Raw genomic sequence first — 24,908 nt, 5'->3', positions numbered from 1 at the left:
GGTTTGCCAAGAACGTGAACAAAGAACAATGAGATCACTGGAGAAGTTTATAGACTAATATTGTCCACCTTCAGGAAGGCCCCCCCCCCTTTTTTGGTATTTTCATCTTCAGTCATAAACGGAGTTTTCTTCCTTTTTTCATATTCAACAAAACTAAAAGTAAGTGATGAAAAGAAACTTCTCATGTGGAACTCTTTTCCAAAAGTGGTTAACCCATGTGGCACAAAGGAAAGCCTCTTCCTTGATACTAATCTTCAGAGGAAAAATGCCTGCTTTTTGTTCTCATTCCTGTTATCGTTAGGATGGTCTTGAAATAATGATTTCAATATTAATTGTTTTAATAACCGACTACATGGATGCCATTTTACACAATATTGTAATTTTAGTAAGTGGTAGGAAGCAAGCAAAGCAGGAGCAATAAATCAGGCTGTCATTTCTTATTATTTCCTTCTAGTGATAGGCCCATAACTAATATATTCCCGTAAAGAAACTTTTAAAAAATATTATAATTAAGCTCTTATTTTTATGTTAAATGATTTTTCCAGGAGGGCAGCAAATGTCATCCTGTTGTTCGATCTTAAAATTTCTTTAAACCTTTTGTGTTTGTTTGCCTTATGTACCAACTATAGGCAATGATTCACGGACAGAAGGGTAAAGAAATCTGTTTGGGACTGCCCAGAGTAGTGAAAGAAGAAAAGAGAGAAGCTGATGGAAGAAATGAAAAGCTATAAGCTCATGGATTCATTGTTTATCTCCGCCTACTAGTCTTTAAAGTTTGATTTATCCAGTAAACATCTATCATAATTTTCAGTCATTTATCATAACCATTTGCAAGACAAGGGCAGGTCTGATGATTGAAACTGCTCTTTTCTATGAGCTTTCACAGAAACGTTAACAGATGTGATATCTGAACTCAGATGCAGGTTAATGTCTGGCAGCCAGTGAAGCTCTGAGGGTTACTAATGGCAGGTGCTTCTCTCTCTCTTTCATTTTTTAAAAAAGATTTTATCTATTTATTCATGGAAGACACACACAGAGAGAGGCAGAGACACAGGCAGAGGGAGAAGCAGACTCCATGCAGGGAGCCTGACGTGGTACTCGATCCTGGGTTTCCAGGATCATGCCCCAGGCCGAAGGCGGCGCTAAACTGCTGAGCCACCCGGGCCTCGGCAGGTGCTTCTCTTGCCAGGCCTGGTGTTCTAGCAGTTGCTAAATATTTCCAGTCTCACCTCTGCTTAGGTGCATGCATAGATAGGTGCAGATGGAGCAGGATTGCCCCTAGATGTCAGGGATTCTGTGTCCTCAGAATGAAGCATTAAGTCTAGCATAGTGTAAGCATAAAATTAATGCTTGGAAAATAACTAAGCAGATGGATAGAGTGGGCTGAAAAGTGGTCCCTGAGAGATAGGTCATGTCCTAATCCCAGGAATCTGTATTACCTTATATATCAAAAGACTGTATATTACTTCACATGACAGAAGATGGGATAAATCGAGGGTCATTGTAGGAGGAGCGAATCCTGGGTTATCCCTAAAAGCCATCATGTGTTGCCTTACTAGATAGAAGCACAGGGTGACTCATTCAGAGAAGAGGGAGATTTTAGTGCAGAGGTAGAGATGAGGACGATGTGACCCACAAGCCAGAGAGCCACCAGAAGCTGAAAGGGACAAGGAAAGATCCTCCCTTGGTGTCTAGAAGCCTTGCTGATACTTTAACTTCAGATGTCTGGCTTCCAGCACCACAAGAGAAGGCATTTCTGATGAAGCCACCACGTTTGTGGTGCTTTGTTATGGGCCCCAGGGAATAAAGACACCGGTCTTTCCTAAATCTGAATTCAGACATGAGTTTCTAGCCATGTGGCTAACAGGATGACCCAAATACCTAAATATGCGGCAAAATGGACCTTCCCAGGCTTATTCTTGGCAGATGTGTGTGGGTTTGCTTGCCTTCTGTGCTTGGGGAGGTGTGCTGGCATGCTTGCCTTCCAAGGAGCTTGCAACCCCTATGTCCCGGGGAGAGCTGCGCCTCACTTGGGCCTGGGTAACAAACCTGATGCACAGGCTCTCAGGAATCACTTACAGTGGAAACCCATACTCACTGTGCACCTGCCTCTATGTGTCTGAACCTCTACGTGGCTGTGTTGACATCCCCTCATCTGACACGTAATGGCTCCCTTGTGATGGGTGTCGCTGCGTTGGATGTGTGGTTAAATTCTGAAGTTTGTGAGGCAGCCAAAAAAGCCACACAAAACCAAAATTATCCTTGACAACCCTGTATCTCATTACCTTTCTCTGCAGAGTCAAACTAAGACGCTATTTCTTTATTCAAGCCCCAGATAAAGTAGCTAGTGCTGGCTTGCTCTCAACAGAGCTGTACTGTATCAAATTCTTTCTCCCTTTTGTAAAGCTGGGAACGTCTCCCCCAGCAAGGCAGGGGCTCCCCTGCATGGTGAGGGGCAGGAACAAGCTGAGAACAAGCTAGACCATCCCAGCCTTGCACCAGCAGCCGGCTCCTTGGGTGGACAGGCAGGAAAGTGTACAGCTCTAAAGTATAAAGTGTAAGTTCTCATGCAGTGCCTGGTGCACTTCACTTAAGTGTTAACACTCCTTCATCCCACGTTCTGGCCTGTTTTCAAGCAGGCTGGGGATTGTTTGCATTTGGTCATGATGTTATCTGAGACCATACGAGTATTTTTGCAGAGTGAAAAATGAAGCCCAGCCTTGCCGTGTACCTGCTGTGACTGGGGGGCCCATTACTTAGCATTTGTGTCTCAGTGTCACTATATATTAAATGGAAATATTGGTGGCACCGATGTCACTGGGTTGTTAGGAGGGTGAAATCGATCAAGTTAATTTAGTAATTGTTAACTGCACAGGACAGGTCCCATGCACAGCAAACATGCAAGTGTTAAATAGCAGGAAAAAGGAGACTTGCTTGGGGGAATAATGCTTGGGAGGAGAACATTCTGGAATAACCCAAAAAGGGTTTTCTTAAAATAGGCGTTTGAATCCTTAAGGGATCCTTGGTGGTAATAATTAGAGCAGCTCACCTGGAAGCTGATGGTCTAATCTTGGCTGTCACAGATGGCAAATGCCTCCCTGCTGAGGCAGGGAACTGGCTGACAATCTGATTAAACGCTGTTCAGATGGCATCCCAGAGTAAGAGTCGCTGTTTCCTCTTTTGTAGGCAGACCAAAGTGTGGCATGCTAAGGGAAAAGCTGTGACCCCTTTAGGTCTGTAGGAATTGGTAAAAGGGCTTCCCAGAGGTTTTTGAGGTCCAGGAGAGAGAGCAAATGATACAGCAGCTGGCAGAGGTCATGCATGTCAGGGCACATGGTTTCCACTTGTGTGTGTCCCGAGCATTTAAAAGTCATATACGGGGGCACCTGGGTGGCTCAGTGGTTGAGCATCTGCCTTTGGCTCAGATTGTGATCCCAAGGTCCTGGGATCCAGTCCCGCATCAGGCTCTCCGCAGGGAGCCTGCTTCTCCCTCTGCCTATGTCTCTGCCTCTCTGCCTCTCTCTCTCTCTCTCTCTCTCTGTATCTCTCATGAAAAACTAAATAAAATCTTTTTTAAAAAAAGTCATGCAGCTTTTTTTCTTTAAGAACGTGGGAAATTCTATGAGCTGGAAGAAGCTAGAGCAGGATAGAAGGGCACGGAGCTTCCATCCACTAACCACAGGCATCTAGTGCAGGGGAACTATACCCCAGTTATTGCAATGACTCGAGTAAGAATGAAAAGATAATAACTCACATTTTCTGTGGCCTGGCTAAGTCCCCGGCCGGCTCAGTGTTTTACATTCTGCGAAGTCGCTAATCCTCAACACAAAAGGGAAAATTGGCTCTTTCTCTCTAGCCTCGCTGTAATACTCCCTTATTGTGGCTCTATTTAGCCGATTTCTGTATTAATCTATCCATCCTCACATGCTCTCATGGATGCCCAAACTTTCCCAGGCTCTGGCAAAGGCTGGTGAGGAGCGCACGTCTCCAGTCACGTGTGATTCTTAGAAGGGGCTCCAGGTCCAACACTGGTTTTCAGCCGGAGTCCTCACACACCTGCTGATGGGATGCTCATGTGGGCGCCCACCCGAGGTGCTTTGGCAGCCCTGGCCATGATCTTCATCTTGATCTCTACTTAAGGACAGTAGGTAGTTGTGTGAAGGTTCTGGTTTCACACAGTATTTGTTTTCTCAGACCTCGTAACAAAGTACCACAGTGGGGCGAAGTGAGGGCGCCTAGACAGACCGTGGTCCTGGAGCCTGGAAGTCTAGGATCAAGGTGTCAGCACACTTGGTTCCTTCGGAGGCCTCCCTTCTGGTATGTAGATGGCTGTGCTGTTCACTTTACATCTGTGTGTATCTGTGTCCTAATCTCCTCTTCTTACAGAGACACCAGACACAGTGGGTCCGGGCCCCCATGCCTGTGACCTCATTTTACCTTAATCCCTTCTATAAAGGCCCTTGCTCCATATACAGTCTTATCCAGAGGTACTAGGTGTTAGGGCTTCACCATATGAATTTGGGAGAGGGGGGGACACTGTTCAGCCCATAATGTAGACCATTGGATAAAACTGAGGTCTGGAGGGATGCCTGCGTGTCTCAGTGGTTGAGCATCTGCCTTTGGCTCAGGTCGTGATTCCAGGGTCCTGGGATCAAGTCCTGCATTGGGCTCATCACAGGGAGCTACTTCTCCCTCTGCCTATGTCTCTGCCTCTTTCTGTGTCCCTCATGAGTGAATAAATAAAATCTTTAAAAAAAACTGAGGTCTGGAGATGCTAAATGAGAATTACTAAATTAAAGAAATCTAGACAAGAAAAGAACATTACATTTGAAGAAACTAAAGCCCAGAGAAGCAGTGGGCCTGAGCTCACTGCTTAGACTTAGTAAATGTGATGCAGAACTTGAACCCTGTGCTTCCCTTCCACTCCTCTCCCTACCTTCCTTCTGAGAAGTTGAAAGAGTAGCTTGTCCTCACCCTCTCATGACTTGTGTGTCTCTAGTTCATTGACATATTTTTCTGAGCCTCGGTTTCCCTACATCTGAGGTTGGAGCAATTGTTATGTCAAGGAGCTGTTGAGGGTTAGCGTGAGGTGGTGCAGACAGACCGGGCCTACTGTAAGCACATTCAGTGGAAATCAGCCTCCTTCCTCCTTTGTCTTCAGTTATTCACAAATGCCTTGATTGATTGATTCTCTGACCTAGCCGCCTCTCAGTGGATCTGTACTGAGGGGGGGCACGCTCAGCGTGGCACTGAATGCTGTGGTTAAGCTCACATTCAATTTAGAGACACAAACCTAAGGGTTCCTAGCGCCAGCAGGTGTTGGGAGGAATGCCTGCCGTGGGAGTTTGGCGTGGGGGTCGGGCAGGAAAGCAGGGCTTCGGGGGCGGCCTCCAGGGAGGCAGAACTGGCCTGTGTCCTGTAGAATGACTGTCCTGTAACAGCAGAGCAGTGTGGAGGGTACAGGGGATGCTGAGGATGGGCTGGGGCCCTGTGGGCTGAAGCGTAATAAGGTGCGGGTGGGGGTAGAGAATGCTTGTAGAAGGGGCTGGGAGGGATTTAGTCTCTACCGCAGGGGTGGCCTCTTTTGTCCTACCCCAGCAGTCAAGGGGAGATGCCTGATGCCTTGACCAGCATCCCCCAGCTTATCCCCTTGTTGTCTTTGGTCTGGAGAAGGGAAGCTGTTGGGCTGTACCCACCTCATCTCCCCTCAGTCCTGTCCCCAGGGCAAACTGCTGATTCTTCTCCAGGAAACGGATTTTCACATTGTAGACTTTGTTCCCGTAAAACACCACCAACACGTAGGGTTCCGCCCTGGATTTCGTGGAACAGTCCCGGACCAAGAAAGTGCCGTCCTGCAGCAGAAGGAAGAATGGTGTGTTCTCAGGCATGCCAGCATCCCACCCTGGACAACGCTGGCAATAGTGACACTTGCATGTACCAGGTTCCCACATGGCTTTCTTTTTGGCAAACCAATTTTGTACAACTTAATTTAGTGAGTGTCAGTGTGTGTAAGGGTTCTTGCTACTTTCTGGAAAGTATACATGACACCATTACATGTCCCTTCTTCTGAATTTTCCACAAACCCCACTGTCTTCAGTGTCATGCCTACAGCCTTAGCATCATGTTCGTGGATAAATGCTCCAGCCTGTCTTGTGGTTTTGTTTCCCCGCATCCTGGCTCCAGCCAAGCCACTGTTTCCCAAAGGCACCATCTTGCTTTTGGACTCTCAGCTTTCACATGAAACTGGCCACCTCATCTGCAGGGTGTAGTCCTCCATCTCCCCTGCTGGGGGTGCCTCCTGCACCTGTCCATCCTGTTCTGTCTGATGCTCAGGTGTTATTCTAGAGACCATGCGAGCCACTGCAGGCTTTCGCAGGAGAGGCTTTTAGCGTGATACCTAGGGCGTCTGAGAGGGATGTTAATATAGGGCTAGGGTCCCCCAAAAGACCTGGGGCTTCAGTCATTGGTAGCAGCACGAGCAGACATGGGAGTGAGGGGATAACATAGCCTCAGGTGAGCAGAAGGAAGGTGTAGGGGAAGAAAGAGGAGACAGCAAAAGGATTAAGCAGGAAACACAGAAGCTTCAGTGTGATGGGAGCCAAGGGAGAAGATGGAGGGTCTCTAAGAGAAGGCCAACAGTGTGAGATGGCAAGACCGTGCGGTCCAGCCCACCCCAGTGGAATAGCTCAGGCTGGATGTCTGCTCATAAACAGCTAGGAAATTAAGTGATTCTCCTGAATAGAAGCACACCTGCAAGGCTGGTTTTGTGGCTACATTGTGCCTTTTATATGATGAAAAAATGCCGAAAAATCTGTAACTGTAGTTGCATAGATTCTTGTGTAGATGGTTATAAATGCCCTATTAGAATAGATCTAATTAGATGTGTGCAGGACTTACTATATTTTGTAGATAGGTATTATATATAATTTATAATTGTTACATATAATTGTCTCCATATAGACTATATTTTATATCTATATATCACTATATAACTATTATGTATAACTAATATGTATAGTTATAGGTACAGATAATGGTTTTAATACTGTATAATAATACTATAAGTTTATAAATAATACTAAGAAACTGTAATGAAGTGATAATTCTGGTAACTAAGGTTTATTGAGACTTGCTCTCCACATGCTAAGCATTTTAGGGGTGCCTGGTTGGCTCAGCCAGTTAAGCATCTGCCTTCAGCTCAGCTCATGATATCAGGGCCTTGGATGGAGCCCTGCATCAGGCTCCCTGCTGAACGAGGAGTCTGCTTCTCCCTCTGCCTGTCCTTCCTGCCTTTGTGCTTGCTTTCTCTCTCAAATAAATAAAATATTAAAAAAAAATGATGTTAAGCATTTTACATACATTACTTCATGTGATATTTACAAAAAAATTGAGAAGTTATTTTATCCTCATTTTACAGGTAAGGGTCAAATTGCTTAAATGAATCCACTAACACATCATGGCTAACTAGTAGATTACCTAAAAGTCAAGCCCAAGTACTTACCTTTTAAATGTATCAGCCTCTAAGTACATAAAGCAGGATTGAGGAATTTTCTGGAATGTGTTCTACTTAAAACATTCAGCCGTAATTGAAGTCTTAAGATTCAAGCACAGAACATTGCCCGAGATTTGAAAGGGAGAGGACGCCAAGACACGGAACCAATTTTTGGTTTTATCATCTTAACCTTTGCAATGAGTTTGTCACCACGAATCTGGGCAATCCTACTATTTAAATTATCTCTCATTAATTGGAAACATGTTTTGACAAAATGGAGACAAACAGAATAGGAAAATATGAAGTCATGCAACTGAGATGCTGTTTTCTTAGTGCTTTTGTGGGAGGTAGAGAAACAGGCACACAGAAGGGGGGCGAAATGAGCCTTGATCGGGTGCCCAAATGTTGTTGGAAGGACGTTATGTGATGTATACATTGCTCTTCTAGCACCACCGACACAGCAGTTCCTGGAAGCAGGTCTTCTATGACTAATTTTTCTGTTGGAAAACAGGCTCAGAGAGTGCGGTGGTTCATTGGGTACTGATTAGCCAGGAGCAGGAGGTAGGGTTGGCGATGGCACCCTGCTCTCCCATTTACCCTGCAGAGGTCAGCAAAGGTGGGATTCCCTGGGGAGGGGAAAGGGAGGGTCCTGTAGGCAAGGCATCACCTAGCCACTTAGGACTCCCCACTGGAATGCAGAGAATGCTAATGGCTACTGGAGGCAGTTGTGGTTTTGTGACAAGAACACTGATCTCGAATAACGACCGGTCCTGCCACTTTTTCCACTTTATGACCGAGACCTCGATTGAGCCTCAGATTCCTCATCTAGAAAATGAGATCATTCCATTGACGCCTAATATGTTCAAGATGCTCTGTTAACTCTATTAATTTTCTATTGCTAGAAGAAACTACCATGAACTTTGTGGACTAAAATACAAATGTATTCAATAGTTCTGGAGGTTGAATTCTGATATGGGTTTGACCCAGCTAAAGTCGAGGGGTCACAGGGCTGGGTTCCTTCTGGAGGCTCTCGGGAAGAATGCATTTCCTTGCCTTCTTTGGCTTCCAGAGGCTGTCAGCGGTCTTTGACTTAGAGCCCCCATGTCCAACTGACATTTCTGCCTTGCTCTTATAAGGATTCTTGTGATTGCACTGAATTCACTTAGATATTATAATACTGTCCCAATCTCAAGATTCTTTTTTTTTTTTTTTTTTTTTTAAGAATTTTTTTATTTGAGAGACAGAGAGAACCAGTGGGGGGCGCAGAAGGAGAGGACACTGTGGCATCTCAAGATTCTTAATCTAATCACGTCTGCAAAGTCCTTTTTCTAAGTAAGATGGTGTATTCACAGGTTCTAGTGATTAGAATGTGAGGCTTCTTGTTAGGGGGCATTATTCTATTTACCCTACCATTATTCTATTGATTAAATTTCATAATAACAATTCTGACAGCTACATTTTATTAAAATTTATTGGAGACCTATCATTTATTCACTCATTTACTAATTAACTAACTCATCCATTTTTGCATTTCCTCATTCAACAATAAACATTGCCCTGGTTAGTTGAGAGGCTTTGATGCTCAACTGTCTTGAGAACCTTTCTATCACTTCTGAGATATTTCTCACAACCTAGTAGAGCTTCCTGCCCACAGTAGAATAGTTACTTAATAACTTTGCTATTTGTGATAATGGTTCTAGTAATCATTTGCTCTGATCACAAGTGTTTCAGTTCTTTTCTCCTTTTGGTCAAATGGTAGGTTTGTCCTTCCCCATCGCCTTGGAGATGAGGCCTGGCCGTGTAAATTGCTTTGGCCAATGAAATGTTAGCACAGATGAGTGTTACTTTTGAGAGGATGTGCTAAGAGCTGGCGTGTGATTTGCGTGAGCACGTGTGGAGACACAGCCCTCACCAGCCTAGGTCTATGCTCCCAAACCTTTCTAGCACATGGAGCACAAGCAAGAAAGTTTTGCTATGCTAAGCAACTGAGATCTTGGGTAGTTACTGGGATAACCTATCATTTCCTGACTGTGAGCGCATTCATGATCCCTGCACCTTTCCTGAAGACAGGAGACATAAAGACGCCCCTGTACTTTGGGCAGGCCTTGAGTAATGAGATGTACTTGGGAGCAAGCAGAAGGTCATTGTGACCTCCATTCATACCGTAGCTTCCACATCTGATCTCCAAAATAGTTCCTTAGGGTTGATTTTACTGTTTTCATTTATCAAAGAAACCTAAGCTTAAAGATATTTTGGAATAAGAACACATGACTAATAATAAGTTCTCAGCCAAGTGCCCCTTTTAATGACAACCCCCCCCCCCCCCCAGCACTGAGAGATATAGGCTGGTGCATAAAAGCACACTGCTCAAGATGCTCTGGGACCTATGGCAGAAAACCTGAAGATGGCTGCAGGCACGGTGAGATGGGCCCTCTAGAAGGCATTACCTTGTTCTCCTTCCTTAATGCCTCTTCTACTGCCTGGCGACTGTGTTCTCCAATGTACCAGTCGTTGTTCTGGACGTCCTGCAGTGCGGGTCAATGATGAATATTTTAGGGTCAAAAAGAAGTACTAACGTTCATTACTTAACAAAAGTATACTTTTGTCCCACTAGGGTCAAACCACAGTTTGATTTATAGTAAACATGGAATACAGACGTCCCATTCCTGGGCCTGGGAATGGACACAGAAAAAGTAATTGCAGCTAAGGGACTATGAAACTGGCAGGACAGAGTCCATCTGTCATTGAAAGAAACCAGACATTTCACTCCCCGTCTATTGAGAAAGGTCCTTTGGCTCCACACTCAAAATGGGTAATAAACTCTCTACTGTCCATGCTTTCTGAATCTGCACCTGCTGAAGCTAAGGAGGGATGCATATCGTTTGTGAAGCCAGTGGGGCCTGAGTCCTTGTAAAACCAGCAGGGGAGGGAAAGGTGCAGATCGAGAGCATCTTTATAGCACATCTGTGACACCACATGCCGTGGAACTGGGATTCGAACCCTGGTCTGTCTGGCTTCCTCCCTGTACCATGATCCCTTATTATACCAATTGATTTATTTTTATTATAAAATCCATCATAACAAGGGTGCCTGGGTGGCTCAGTCGGTTAGGCATCTGCCTTGGGCTCAGGTCATGATCCCAGGGTTGTGGGATTGAATCCCACACCGGGCTCCCTACTCAGCAGGGAATCTGCTTCTCCCCCTTCCCCATCTCCCTCCTCCCCTTAACTTGTGTGCTCTCTCTCTCTCTCAAATAAATAAAATCTTAAAAAATAATTGACCACAACAGAAGAAAGAGCCATCAGGGAGATGTACCATGGATCTGCAATTCCTTTACTGGATCCTAAGGATGATAACATTAAACTATCCCCTAAGTCCAACATCTCCAAGGTCATTCTTCATTCATTATCCCAGACCATCCCTGCAATAGTCCTGTGAGGTAGGCATGTCAGGACAGTGCAGGGACTCAGCATCTGTCACATGGTTGGCAAGAGAGCAGTTTTTTGTTCTCCATCCTCCCAGCACATACCTGATCCTTCTGTACAATGGGTACTCTAGCTCCAGCCTAACTGCAAACTCACTGGCTGCCACCCTCTGGTGGTCAAAGGACATGGGTCTGGCCAGCCAGATGGACTTGCTGTTCTCTGGACATGCATAGCTTCGGCGCTTGGCATGAGCCAGCCCTGTTGTCCGGACACCCTCCCATGCCTCATCCTTTCCTCCTGCCTGGCTCTGCCATTCTCTTCCATCGAGTGGGGGGTCAGAGTCATCTCTTATTTAACACCCCCTGTGGAATACATACCTAGTCCTTACCCCCTGAGAAGGTCCAAGGGCAGGACTAGCCCTGCTCACTCCTGCAGAGCCTTGGAACAGGCTCCAGAAACAAAGGAGCCTCAGAGCCCCATCTCCTTCTGAAGTGGGAGCTCTTGGAGCTCAGAGTGGTCTGCTGCTTCTGGAGGGTCTCAGATAGTCCAGGGGCTTGGCAGGGCTTAGTTGTGGTGCCTCTCATCTCTTCTAACTTTATTTACTTCTTCAAACTAGAACACACTTAAGAGATTTTATAGTCTTGGGTTTTTCCAGGTGTGGTTATGAGTGCCAGCAGGTGAGTTTAGGTGGTACTCAGACACAGCATTAAATAACTCCGCATTAGCTGGGGGAGAAGTAGCCCCCTTTCAGTTCTCTGTCTAGCCCTTAGAATAATTCAAGAGGAAGGTTTCCTTTTTGTTCTAGTATGTCCTTAATATCTCTCCGGCATTTCTAATCTCTCCTGCAACAGAACAATCCTTGTGCTGAGAACCATTAGTGACTGGTGGGATCTTGCTGCAATTTAATGGCCTTGTTTTGTTGGACCTAAAATGACTTAAAAATGTGGTAAAATGTCACAGTATAAGATTTACCATTTAAGCCACTTTTAAGTGTATATTCCACTGATATTGAGTATATTCTAAATGGTTGCTTTTGCATCACCACTGTCCATCTCCAAAACTTTGACATCAGCCCAAACTGAAATTCTAGATCCATTAAACAGGCTTTAAATCCATTGAATCATAAAGCCCATTCCCCCTTCCCAGACTCTGGCACCCACTGTTCTATTCTGTCTCTATAAATTTGCCTATTTTACCCTCACATAAGTGGAATCACTGTAAAAAATATTGAAAACCAGTAATATATAACCAAAAGGGGAAAAAATAAAGCCAATCATAAGATTCTCCTAGGAATTGTTCAATAAAGCTCTCTTTTGATGCTAAGTTCATCTAGAAAGACACGGCTGAGAAATATTTGTTTTACCTTTTCATCAGAACTTGTGGGGGAAGGCTTTCTCCAGCTTGTGTTTTTATAGTGAAGCAAATTTTCCTGAGGGCTGTAACGGGCTGGAGATTGACATCTCTGAGGATGGAACTGCATGCTTTCTTTATGGTCTGGAAAAAAGGAAATTCACATATAAATATGATTTTGTTTGTGTCTCAGATTGCCTTTCTCCCACGAACTGGAGCTCATCACTCCTTCCTGTGTCTGGGGCAACCTTTTTGGTCTACACGACTATCATCTCACTTGGGACAGCAATCTCCTCTGGATTGTTCTCTTGCTTTGGCTTTTGCCCCTTTCTCTCTAAGGCATCTGAAGTAATCGTAACAAAATATAATTCTGACTTTGCTATTCTACATGGTAAAAATGCCTCCATGATTTACACTTGAAAGAAAATCCGAATGTTTTACTTCTCACAAGAGGGCCCAGAATAATTCTGTCTATCCGTCCATCCCACTTTTTCTACTCTATTCTGATCGTAATAAATTTTGTCCAGTTTCTTAAATAAGCTGAGCTTGTTCTCAGAAAACATTACTTTTTAAGTTGAAAGAATAACTTTTTGTTTTTATGAAATATCACTTTCTTAACCTAAAAGAATGACTAACAGATAAATTATGGTTATTCAGACTTGGGCAGTTGGCAGATATTTTATTAAAAATGAACAAAGTGAGCCTGTCACTTTATGGAAAACAACTGGCAGTATTTGTTGCCAATTATAAAATTAGATTTTTCTAGTTCAAACTGGAATTTGGAAAAACTTGTATCTACCGCTATTACATAACAGCACACTTTTCTGATGAGGCTGGTGGTGTTACTTGCAAATGTAATTTTTAAAAATATTATAAAATGTCTTAACATCAGAAAGGTCTCAGATCTGTGAATCATTTTCCAAGTGACCAATGTGTGATATTACAAAATCATGCCAGGTTAAAAGATTCTTTAAAAGAGCAAGATAGACCAAAGGGCTTTAAAGTAACATTATACAAAAAGTGCATTGAAAAAGTTTAGCTTTCAGGGCAGCCCTGTGGCTCAGCGGTTTAGCGCCGCCTTCAGCCCAGGGCGTGATCTTGGAGACCCAGGATCGAGTCCCACATCAGGCTCCCTGCATGGAGCCAGCTTCTCCCTCCACCTGTGTCTCTGCCCACCCCCCATCTCTCTCTCTCTGTCACTCATGAATAAATAAATAAAATATTAAAAAAAAGGAAAAAGTTTAGCTTTCACATGGAACCTAGATTTTAAGATACTACCACTTGTCAAGTTTTGACATGGTATTTTCTCTTTATACATCAATGAAAATAGCATATTTCCACTGCATTGTCATTCTCATAAGTGCTAATAAAGCATGAAATCAAAACCACAAGGAAGGAGTGAAGTGTTAGGAAAAATATGAAGCAAAGATATTTGTAAATACATTTGTAATTTATTTTTTTATTTTTTAAATTTTTATTTATGATAGTCACACACACACACACAGAGAGAGAGAGAGAGAGAGAGAGGCAGGGACACAGGCAGAGGGAGAAGCAGGCTCCATGCACCGGGAGCCCAACGTGGGATTCGATCCCGGGTCTTCAGGATCGCACCCTGGGCCAAAGGCAGGCGCCAAACCGCTGCGCCACCCAGGGATCCCTACATTTGTAATTTAAGGCAAGGATTAACTCTATAAAAAATCATAAAGCCTTGAGAGTATGAAAACAATATGAAAGTAGAATACTAGACAGTAATAACATAATGTGGAAGAAAGGTGATTAGTATGAAGGCAGAATTATAAGCTATATATATAGTCTTAATTCAGCCTAAAAAAATATAACTGATGTTACAGTCCTAGTTAGTAGCTGAACAAGAACTTTGAAAGAGTGGATACTTTTGACAGTATACTTTGAAACAAAATACTAATAGCAAATATTTACATGGCAGTTACTATAGCATTTAGTTTATTATATGTTTTTTATTCTGCTTGTCATCAAAAAGCTGAATTTTTCTCTAAGTTTACTAAGAATAACAGAATACTTCTGAAAAATATTTTACATTATATTTTAATGGTTCCAAGGATTGTGGCTTTTAATGTGGAGCTTAAGAATGTGTTATAGGAATTACGTACCAAAATGTTTGTTGGAAAATATTTGATCACTTAAAGTTTGAATCACATTCATCATAGTAAGTTAATTTCACCCGCCAATTTAAGACCTTAAAAATAGGAATTATGCTAAAGACATCTCTGATTTTCAAATTTTATAAGTAAAGGAATTTAATTTTCAAATAGTGCAGAATCCATACCATCAGAATTAGAGAATTCTGAGTTTCTTGTAATGCTTGAGAAGACGATATGAACTTCAGATTTCAAACTTCAAGCATGCCTTTATTTAAAATGTTAAAGGTCACCAATGGGTGAATAGAATTGGAATGTATAACTTCCAGGGGGAGAAAGAAAGGGGAATTAAGAGATAAACCCACTATCTGGCAGGAAAAGAAATAGTCAAAAAAGTAGGGCAGAAAGGAGTCACAAAATAATATAAAACTGATCTAAAATATTAGTAATTACAATAAATGTCAAAAGTGTCAACTAAGCATTTAAAAATTAGGTACAGACTGGTTTAAAAATTCTAGTTATGTGCAATAGCATACCTAAATATAATGGCAGAGAGATCACTAGTTGGAGGATGGAGGCTGTATACCAGGCAAATCCGAATGAAGAGAAAGCTAAAAGAGCTATTGAAGTATTTCTAAAAACACTTTAAAAACTTTATTTTAAATTTTAGTAAAGCAGTACACAGAGACATTACTGATATGGCTGTAGCTATCTTTTCAACATGGATCGAAACAGTAAGTGCGTATTTGAGAAAAGAAAATAACCATTATCAACAATGTCTATCACTTGGTTTGTGTAGTTTACATAATAGTGTTCAGTGATTATGAATTTTTCATTGTCTTGTGGCAACTGATTTATTATATTTCCACTCTGAGTGCCTTGCTTGAATATTTAAAAAGTCCTACTTGAAAAGAGCATTTGGAAACAGCTATATGTATTTGGAGTCTATGCAGAGAATGAGTTAAATAGAGCAAAACAACAAACAGAACAACTTTGCTGTGCCGATTTCCCCTGAACGTCCTTCGGATCTTAATTTAATGAGTGAATGAAATTCTGAGCGTATGTTTAACTGATTTTACTGCAAATATTTAACTGATTTTGTTCTAGAATAATGGCAACTAATCTTTGGAAAGTTTATATAATATATTAAATATATATTGCATATCATATATGTACATGTATATGTATACACGTACACACATATATAAATGTATTTACACATATATATTTTACATAAAACTGCATTTACTTTTATAACTGTATGAAATAGCACTCTCCTACTTGGAGAACACAGGGTCATATTAATGAAGAGATTGACATAGGGTAAATAGAACATTATGGGGGGGACACTGTGTAGGTGGTCAATAAAATTTGAGGCAGGATAGCCTAATAAAAAGGCATGCATTGTAGAATCATATTGATATCCATAATTACTAATATTTCCAAATTCTTCTGTATATAAATCTGTTAATGTAGTGTTTGACCTCTACTGATTACTCAAAAAACACTACTGCTTGTGTTGTTAATATTATAAGAGAAACACAGTTCTAGGCTTTCCTTTTTTAAGCTGTATAGAAGCATTTTATTTTAAGCAGGTATCCATACATTATTTATTGGCAAATTTTAATTTACTCTTACATGCAATTTGAAAAGTAATTTTAAGAAAGGGCAATATCTTTTAAAGAATATTTAAAGAAAACATCGGAAAATAAAAATTTAAAACAAAAAAGAACATAGATCATCCACAATCCCAAGCTTAAAGAGTAATGTTGTTATAATTTTGGAGTAGAGCCAAAGCTTTCTGGACCCTCTTCCAATATATCAAAATATTTTTTTGTTGTTCTGGTAACTACTTGCTTAGGTTCTGTGATGCTGTGATGAAGCATATATTTGGTTGTAGTCAGTTTCTAACAGCAGCTCCTAAAACCTTTGGAATTTCATAAGTGATAAGAATGATACAGGTACTTTAATATTTATAATAACCCCCATGCAACCACACCTGGGTTTATGATAATGAGGTGACTTTTGGAAAGTGCCTAAGGATGGGGGATGGTTGACAGGTAAACCAGCCAAGTGACTGGAGGGTTGAAATTTTTAGTAGGAGAGCGGGAGAGGGGCTGGAGGTTGAATCAGTCACCAACAGCCAGTGATTTCATCAATCATGCCTATATAATGAGGCCTCTACAAAACCCCAAAGGATGAGGTTCAGAAAGCTTCTGGATTTGTGAATCAGAACACATCCCCGTGCCATCATACAGGGACACAAATGCCATGAGGACAGAAGCCCCTATGTTCAGGACCTTGCCCTATGAATCCCTTCCATCTGGCTGTGGCTGAGTCATGTTCTTTTATAATAAAATGGTAATCCAGCAAGAAGAATGTTTCTGTGTACTCTGTGAGCCCTTCTGGCAAATTAATTGAATCTAGGGAAGGATACTTTGAAACCTTGTATCTATAGCTGGTTAGTAGAAGCCTAGATGACAACCTGAGCATATGATTGGCATCTGATGTGGGCTGGTGGGGTATAATCTTGTGGGATTGAAACCTTAACTTGCGGGATCTAATGGACTCCATGTAGTGTCAGAATAGAATTGAACTGTAGGTCACCCAGCTGGTGTTGAGAATTGGCTGGTGCTGTGGAACCCCCTACTTTGGAATTGTTGGGTACAGAATTATCAGACTCCTAATAGCCTAGCTTGAACTCATTAATCAGGGAATTGAGCCAAGTCTGCTTATCAAGTAGTAGCTGAACTCAAGAATAAGCATTTCCCAAATTCCTTTCTCATTTGTGGAATAAGGATGATGATATCCACATTGACAGAAGTGTAGATTTCACTAGTCTGCCCAGAGAGTACTGCCTCCCTCAGTTCAGGCACTCAAATTAAAACCAGTAAGCTTTAGAGAGCCCACTAGATTGAAAACCGAGTGTTGGGATTGTGTGGTTTTCTGTGCCCCTAGTTTCTGCCAAGCCCTGGTGATCCAGAAATGAATTTTCACCTAGTAGAATGAATACCTGCTCAGTAAGCTGATGGAGGAACATCACAGCTATGAAAACATTGGTTAGCTGAAGGGAAGACCTGTCTCTGTTCTGTATTCTTAGGGCCCAGCCCAATTCTGTATACAAGCCAGGTGCTTCATGGATGTTTGATAACTGAAAGAGGAATCAGTGGTGTTTGAAGGCTCTGGAAACCTTACCCCTGTCCATTCTGGGCTGCTTCCTTAAGAAACTGTTTCTTAGACATGAGTGGAGAACAGTTTGCCAAACCTCAGTCCTGGTGATATACTCCCAGCCCCAGGATGCTTGACTGGACTCATGTCTGTGGAGGCCATCCACTTCACGAACACTGCTGTTCCGATCTTTAATTGTTCTTCATTTTTCACTTGTGCATAGTTTTGTCTTTCAAGTTAAGACTTTGGGATTCTCTCTAAGATCATTCTACCTCTCCATCCCTGCCGCATATTCTCACAACTCCTGCTCAGCCCCTGGACCATACCCCTGGATGCTCCAAGTCTTTCTATCTTCATCACCTAGATCTGGCCTCCAGGACTACTGTTTCTGCCATTTGATTCTTAGGGATTGAGCCCATACTATTAATCACAGCTCCTTCTGACTGCCTTCCTTTAAAAAAGGAAGTCCTCTCTTGGGAAACTCTTATTAGCAATAAGGCACATCAGAGAAAATAAGCTTGCCAGATTGGTTTTCCAATTTAAGGTCCAGATAGTATAGGGCAGAAGAGGAATAAGGACAAGGTGGAGGTGAGGTAGGAAACTCAATTCTAATGGGTCAGTTGGATAGGGAATCCCTAGAGAAGGTAGGGTATTTATTAAAATGTGTCAGTTGCCTACTATGTGTCACATGATGCTGTGTGCATGCGTGTGTGTGTGTGTGTGTGTGTGTGTGTGTGTGTGTGTTTAACTCTGTAAATTCATATTATTGTTTGTATTTTATGGATGGAAGAGGGAGAGGATCCAAGAATTAACCTGCTCAGGATGACCCTATTGCAGGGAGAAAGGCTGCATTGGGACTTGGTCAGTAGAGCCCTCAGTCTATTCCACTATATCCCATGGAGTCTGCTTCTTTCAGCCCTAAGCCCTCTTGTGGCTCAGCAGAAAGAGATTGCAGGATTAGACCTGAACACAGAATCTACATAGCATATGGAATGAAGAAAGAAATGCAAAAGAACATGATAGAGTTATTTGAACAAAACAATACTAATAAAAACCTACCAACAGTAATATAACACTATATGCTGCTGTAGGCATCTCTGCAGACAGGTATCCTATGTTCATCTTTACAGTCAGTTGGTAAAAGGAGTCAATTTGATTTCCTTTGTTTGACACACTTATAAAGAATATATCTTATAACCAAAGGATTTGCAAAAATTAAAAAGTTTTTCAGGAACAACTGTTGGAGATGATGGGGAATGAGGAGTACTCATATGCTGTTGGTGACACTACTATGTCTACTTTGGAAGATGCATCGAGTACAATTGAAGAGAGGCATACCCTCCAACCCAGACATTTCACTCTTAGAGAAGTTACCATGTTGTGTACCTGAGAAAACTTCTAAAATGTTGTTCATAACATCGTAATGTTCTTAAGAAGAAAACACTGGAAACTACCTAAGTGATCATATTGAATGGCCGATCAAAAAATTGTGATATTAACATAATGGAATACTATCTTTCAATGAAAATGAGCTAATTGCACCTACATGCATCACTTCAATGATGTTGAGGCTCACAAACCTAAGTCACAGCGCAGGAATGTTGTAGTGTGATGGCTTACCTGTTTGTTTTATAATTCTTACCTGAGGTGCTCTTACCTCTATTTTGTACACTGTGATTCCTCATCATGAATGGTGAGCTAAAGGAAATATTAGAATTGACAGAATGTTGGTGTTTCTTATGGTAGGTGAAATTCCACTCAAAGGCAAGGTCAGTCATAATGGACTAAGTCCCACTTACAAAGCACTTTATATTTTACTGGCTGTGTCACAAGAATTTCTGTTTTGTAAGGTAATAGGAGGCTGGTTCTTTTTCTCTTTTCTTAAGGCAGGCCAACAGATATGGAACAAATTGACCCATACGAGTTCTTCCTATTGTATTTCAATGAGTGCATATCATGATTCTTTGCTCTTGGAAGCCATGAATTCAGACTTGCCTCGTAATTACAAGTCATTATAGAAAATGATAGGTGGTGGGTTGAGGCTAATATTCTATAGAAATTGTTTACTAGTTGAGAAGAGTGAGGCATAGCGAGCAAGAGGAGCACAGAAGTTAGTTTGCTCCTCTATCTTGAAATGTGAGCTAAGTGAGAAAACTGGATTATTATAAGGAAATCCATATAAGGGTTCCTTAAAGAAAAAGGATCATAAAAATAAAATAAAAGACGGGATGCCTAGGTGGCTCAGTTACTGAAGTGTCTGCCTTCGGCTCAGGTCATGATCCCAGGTTCTGGGATGGAGCTCCATGTCAGGCTCCCTGCTCAGTGGGGAGTCTGCTTAGCCCTTTCCCTTTGCCTCTTCTCATGGCTTGTGCTCTCTTTTGCGCTCTCTCTCTCTCTCTCTCTCTCAAATGAATAAATAAAATCTTTTAAAAATATAATAAAAGACAATAAAAAGAACAATATGCAAGTAAGGGAAGGGGAGGTCGTGCCCCTGATGTGGAGGCCTGGCCATGGCAGTGAGAGCTGATATTTATCGGGCACTTGAAACAGGTCTGGCTCTGCTCTTAGCTTCTACTGTAGGATGAGTAATGTTGCCCAAAGACATGGTTTGCTAATGATGACGCTGGGCAGTCTGATTCTGGTGAGCCTCTCCTAATCACGACTCTGTTCTACCAGAAACAGGGTACACTCCTGTAAGTATTTATTGAATAAATAAAAGATAGCATCTTAACTGTGGGCAGGGCACCAGGGAAAGTCAACATCCATGCATTTTCAGAATCAAGCCATTATTGGCAGCATGGGCTACTGAAAAGTGTCTGGGCTTTGAAGCTGGACTTGAGTGGTAAGGAGCTCCGCCTCTTTGGGCCTCGTTTACTCCCTTTGGGGAGTGGGTCAAAACTATTTCCTAAATTCAGTGTCACTTTAAGCTGGGTCTGGTGGCTGAAGAAGGGTTTCCCAAGCAGGGAGAGGATGGAGAGAGGGAAATATGGGGGGAAGTGGTATAGAGAGAGGAATAGCATGTGCCAATGTCCTGCAGTCAGTGACAACAGGGATTGAGACTGTGAGAAAGTGGCATGAACTGAGGTAAAGCCACCGGCCAGCCTGGGATCATGGAGACCTTAGAAGCACTAATTTTGGAGGCCCTGGATATTGTTGTAAGGAAGTCACCACTAATTTGTAGTGAACTTGCTCAGTGAATCAACAGGCCTGAGCCTTTGCTTCCTCAGATCTTCAGCTGGGACAGCAGTTGTCACAATAACCTGATCAGGCAAGTCTTAAATCAGATAATGGCATTTCCAACCTCCAACCCTCTATGAAGTTTTGTTCAAAACTGTAAGTTTGTGTGTGGTAACCTACAAGCAACCAACTGAGAATAATATGAGATGACCAACTTTTCTCCCCAGAACGATTTGCGTCCATTTCAGTAAATCCTGTCTAGTTAACATCCAAGCCTTCAGATCTCCCTGACTTCTCTAACAAGCAATCACTAGTAAATTGCAGGAAGAACAATGCCATTAGCTTTCCCTAACAACTGTGACTCACCCATTTCCCTTGGGCCTCATCATTGGGCTTTCAAAGACCAAAGATTTCCCATTTCTCAGGAAGCCTGGGTGTGTCATTATCCAAGACAACACATGGCCTGACCCCCAGGCTGCCTCCCAACAAGGCATTCCTGGCTCCTTACCTGGCAGTGACAAGGGGGATCTCTGGAATACTTTGAGTTTGTGACAGGTGAATTGATTCAGGCTTCATCTGATAATGAGGAACTGCATAAAGGAGTCATATAATTTGGTCAGATTGTACAAAGAAAATGAGACCTAATGGAACTTCTATAATTTCATCCGTGTGATCTCTGATCAGTAGGAGCGGGGCTGTTTGTGGTCAGCAGAAACTGTGATCTACATATTCCATGACTCCTCTGGCCCCGGGCACAGCTTCTCTCTGAGGCTCTGAAAACTGCTTTGAATAGTGAATATTCAAAAATATGGAGAATAATGAATCTGGAATTCATCATTGAGCTTCCTGAAATGCAGAATATTACATTGGAAGGTATTTGGTACTGGAGGGGGTTGACAGGGAAGGGAACCAAAGTTGAATTCCACATTCAAATGAAAACTTATGTAGGGACATAAATAAAAAAGTGAAACCTGAGAACTCCTCTGGCCAGGGGGCTGCCCAGTGCTTGGTCCATGCTCTCCAGAAGTCTCTCATCTCCTCTGTGACAGGGTTGGAGAGCTCCTAGGATTCTGATGTAGACCAGCCTTTTCTACCTGCTTACCAGCAGGAATACATTTTTCTCAGTTTTTCCCTTTTGATCTCTAAATTTTGAAAAGTTCTGCCAACCATATGAACTGGAGTTATTTAGTAATTACATATGCTACGGGTGTGACCACTATTTCCTTTTCATCATGAATAGATTTTAATCTGGCATTCAAATCACCAAGGGCATATAATCATACTATGATATGAAATGCCATAAAACATTCTTCCAGTTGCTGTTGTATGTAGTAAAGTTAAGGAAGCATATCGACTTCATGTCTTAGTTCTGGTTGTTGCTCTGTGCTCTTGCTCTGTCCAAGGTGGGTCACAGACTGGACACCTTCAATTGAGGGCTATGATTACTTGCAATATGATTGGGGTTGATGCCTGGTCTACTAGTCACCCATCCCATAAAATCATTTCATGTCCTCAGCAGTAACCCTGAGCCTCTGCCCCTCATGAGCGGAGCAACATGACATCTTTGGACTGATAATCATGGAAGTCCAAGGTGACAACATCTGAACATTTTATTAGGATGTTGAGCTTCAGTGTGGAAAAGGACACAGTTTCCTTTAGGTTTTAAAATTATTTAGAATTGCCAGCTGGCTCCCACTTCTCCGACAGGGACACTTGAGAATCAGCAAACCCAGGTGAGGCCCACTCAAGCCTAACTTCTTCAGTATAAAGATGAGCAGACTTGAGATCCACAGAGGCAACACAATGTGTCCAAAACCACAGAGTGAGTTGGTGGCAGCCTCTGAAATCCTAACCCAGTGGTGCTTTGTGGAATTATGCTGTCTGTATTAACTCTGGGCCATGGCTCAGGCCCTTTGGCTTTGACATAATTCATTATTGTAAGCAAATGGTGAATGGTATTTCAAAGGTAGGCATGAACTTACTGCTACTTAGCATCTTGCCAACTACCAAGTGAATGTTGGATTGCATTGCACAATGACACCAACAATGTGTACATGTGTCTATAAGTGTGTGCACTCAAATGAGGGTATATGTCTGTGTGTGCATGGGTGACATCAAAGCTGGGAAGACCAAGAGCTTCTCCTGAGCAGTGCACTGGCCATCCATGTCTTCTAAAGTGGTGCAGGGGCTGGCAGTGGGCCTCCTTCTTTTCAGTTGCCTGTGGCAGAAGCAGGACCTCCAGCTCACCCCCAATTTAAATCACCTTATTTCAACCAGAGGGCTCTTGAGTAGACTGTGGGATCCTGGGCTTGTCTGGATTACATCATCATGCACACACGCAGGTGTTCGTGTATCCCAGGCCCTGAAACAATCCTTTTAAAAAATAACTAGTGCCATAAATCTGGAAATGGAACTCAACCTCATGGTATCAGGTTATGAAAACAAATGTAAACAGCTTACCTCTCTCTGTTCCTAGGACCTGCATTGAATGAACAAAAAAATAGTAATATTGAGTGACTCTTGGTGATAGAGAATTTTACATTAAACCATGTGTTTTGGAGCAAATGGTTAGTAGAATTTGGGCAACATTTTTGTTAGTATAAATTTTTAAAAACCTACAAATAATTCTCCAAAAGACGAAGCAATAATCAAAATGTTATACTCTCTATGTGATGCAACAGGCAAATATGCAGTCTGCTGATGAGGTCATAAGTTACTTTGACTCTTGTGAAAACAACTGAACCATAGCTGTCAACAAGGATTAGGATTGCTTAGGATTGCTCCTATTCTCGTCCCAATAGTTCCTAAAACACCTGAAATCTGGACCAAGTTCCATGCACAAATATGACCAGTATATCATTACCTATAGTGTCAAGCCCTGGAAACAATCTACATGCCCATCTAAGTGAGAATGGATAAGTAAATATTGGTGCTATACTGACTTATTGGAGTATTACAAATGCATTCCAAGTATTTATGTAGAGTATGAAATAGCATTATGCTACAAGCATGTCTCAATGTTACATGAAAAGTTCAGGCTGCAAACTGGACTTATTCTGTATTTACTTGCAGGTGTGTGTGTGGGGGTATGGGTGGGTGTACTGACCCTGGAGCCCAGGTCTCCTGACTCAATTGGACTTCGCAGACAAGAAACCTTCAGCAACAAATAGCTCAGAGAAGCATTGAATCTCTTGTTTGAAGCTAGCGACAGACAAGCCCCTTTGTTTTGAAGACCTCGGTGTCCCCTTGGGTTCTGGAAAGAGGCCATACTTTCATCATGGACAGCAAATGAGGCAATTCTATAGGCTAAGTAAAAAGGGTCATGAACATTCTATTGAGTGGTTTGGAAGTCTCCCCACTGGGTCTTCCCCAGGACTTTGGACCTGGCAGTTCAAAGTGCCCAATCCGAGGTTATTGTGGAGACAGTCTTGTCCAGGACAATCTCAGGCTTGTTGAAAGAGTTGGGGGAGCAGAGCTAGAAAAATGGCTAAGAAGCCATCTGTCTGGGAGAGCAAGTGTTTTGTTTAATTGCGATCCAGCCCACTTTGTGCTTGAGGGCTCTGAATTTAAAGTGGAATGCAATTAGAAAAGTGGGCGAAGGGACACCTGGGTAGCTCAGCAGCTTGGCCCCTGCCTTCAGCCCAGGGTGTGATCCTGGAGACCTGGGATTGAGTCCTGCATCGGGCTCCCTGCATGGAGCCTGCTTCTCTCTCTATTATTTCTCTGCCTCTCTCTCTGTGTCTCTCATGAATGAATGAATGAAATCTTAAAAAAAAAAAAAAAAAGTGGGGGAAAATCTCTCTAGTTTACCTACTTTACCTTTTTGTTTGGTTATTAAAAAATAAACATATTCAAGCTACAGAGTAATGCCTCATTATGTCCCTCCCTCCATCCCTCTGTCCTTCTTTCTTTCCCTCCTCTTCCCCTCCCCTCCTTTTTCTTCTTTTTTTCTTTCAAGCTACTTTCACTTGGAGGTGTCTCTGTTTCCTGAGGTAGAGAGTCATAGAGTGGGGAGTAGACCTGGACTTTCAGAGGCTGGCTTGGTCTGCTGCTGCTGTGGAGACTCTGACAAGTCTTCCACCTCCTTGAGGCTTCTTCTTCTCTTAGGGTTTTATGAGAATTAAGTGAGACAATGAGTCTCTCTTTGGCAACTATGATGTGCTCTGTGAATTTGAGTTG

General features: G+C 42.4%; 1 protein-coding gene across 3 annotated transcripts in view; it reads right to left on the bottom strand.

Annotated features, from left to right (window-relative positions):
* CLNK (cytokine dependent hematopoietic cell linker) overlaps positions 1–24,908 on the bottom strand; it is a 207,991-nt gene that overhangs the window by 5,778 nt on the left and 177,305 nt on the right. For all 3 annotated transcript variants that reach the window (XM_035714586.1, XM_025437777.3, XM_035714585.2), the window contains 6 exons: positions 23,190–23,208; positions 21,238–21,319; positions 19,210–19,250; positions 12,281–12,411; positions 9,940–10,017; positions 5,697–5,852 (listed from right to left, as the gene is read on the bottom strand). In XM_035714586.1, the coding sequence (XP_035570479.1) occupies positions 5,697–5,852; positions 9,940–10,017; positions 12,281–12,411; positions 19,210–19,250; positions 21,238–21,319; positions 23,190–23,208 (507 nt within the window). The remainder of the gene's footprint in view (positions 1–5,696; positions 5,853–9,939; positions 10,018–12,280; positions 12,412–19,209; positions 19,251–21,237; positions 21,320–23,189; positions 23,209–24,908) is intronic.

The sequence above is a fragment of the Canis lupus genome, chromosome 3, assembly GCF_003254725.2.
Source record: "Canis lupus dingo isolate Sandy chromosome 3, ASM325472v2, whole genome shotgun sequence".
Lineage (NCBI taxonomy): Eukaryota > Metazoa > Chordata > Mammalia > Carnivora > Canidae > Canis > Canis lupus.
The sequence above is the reverse complement of the archived record's forward strand: the minus strand, read 5'-3'. Positions and strand labels throughout refer to the sequence as shown.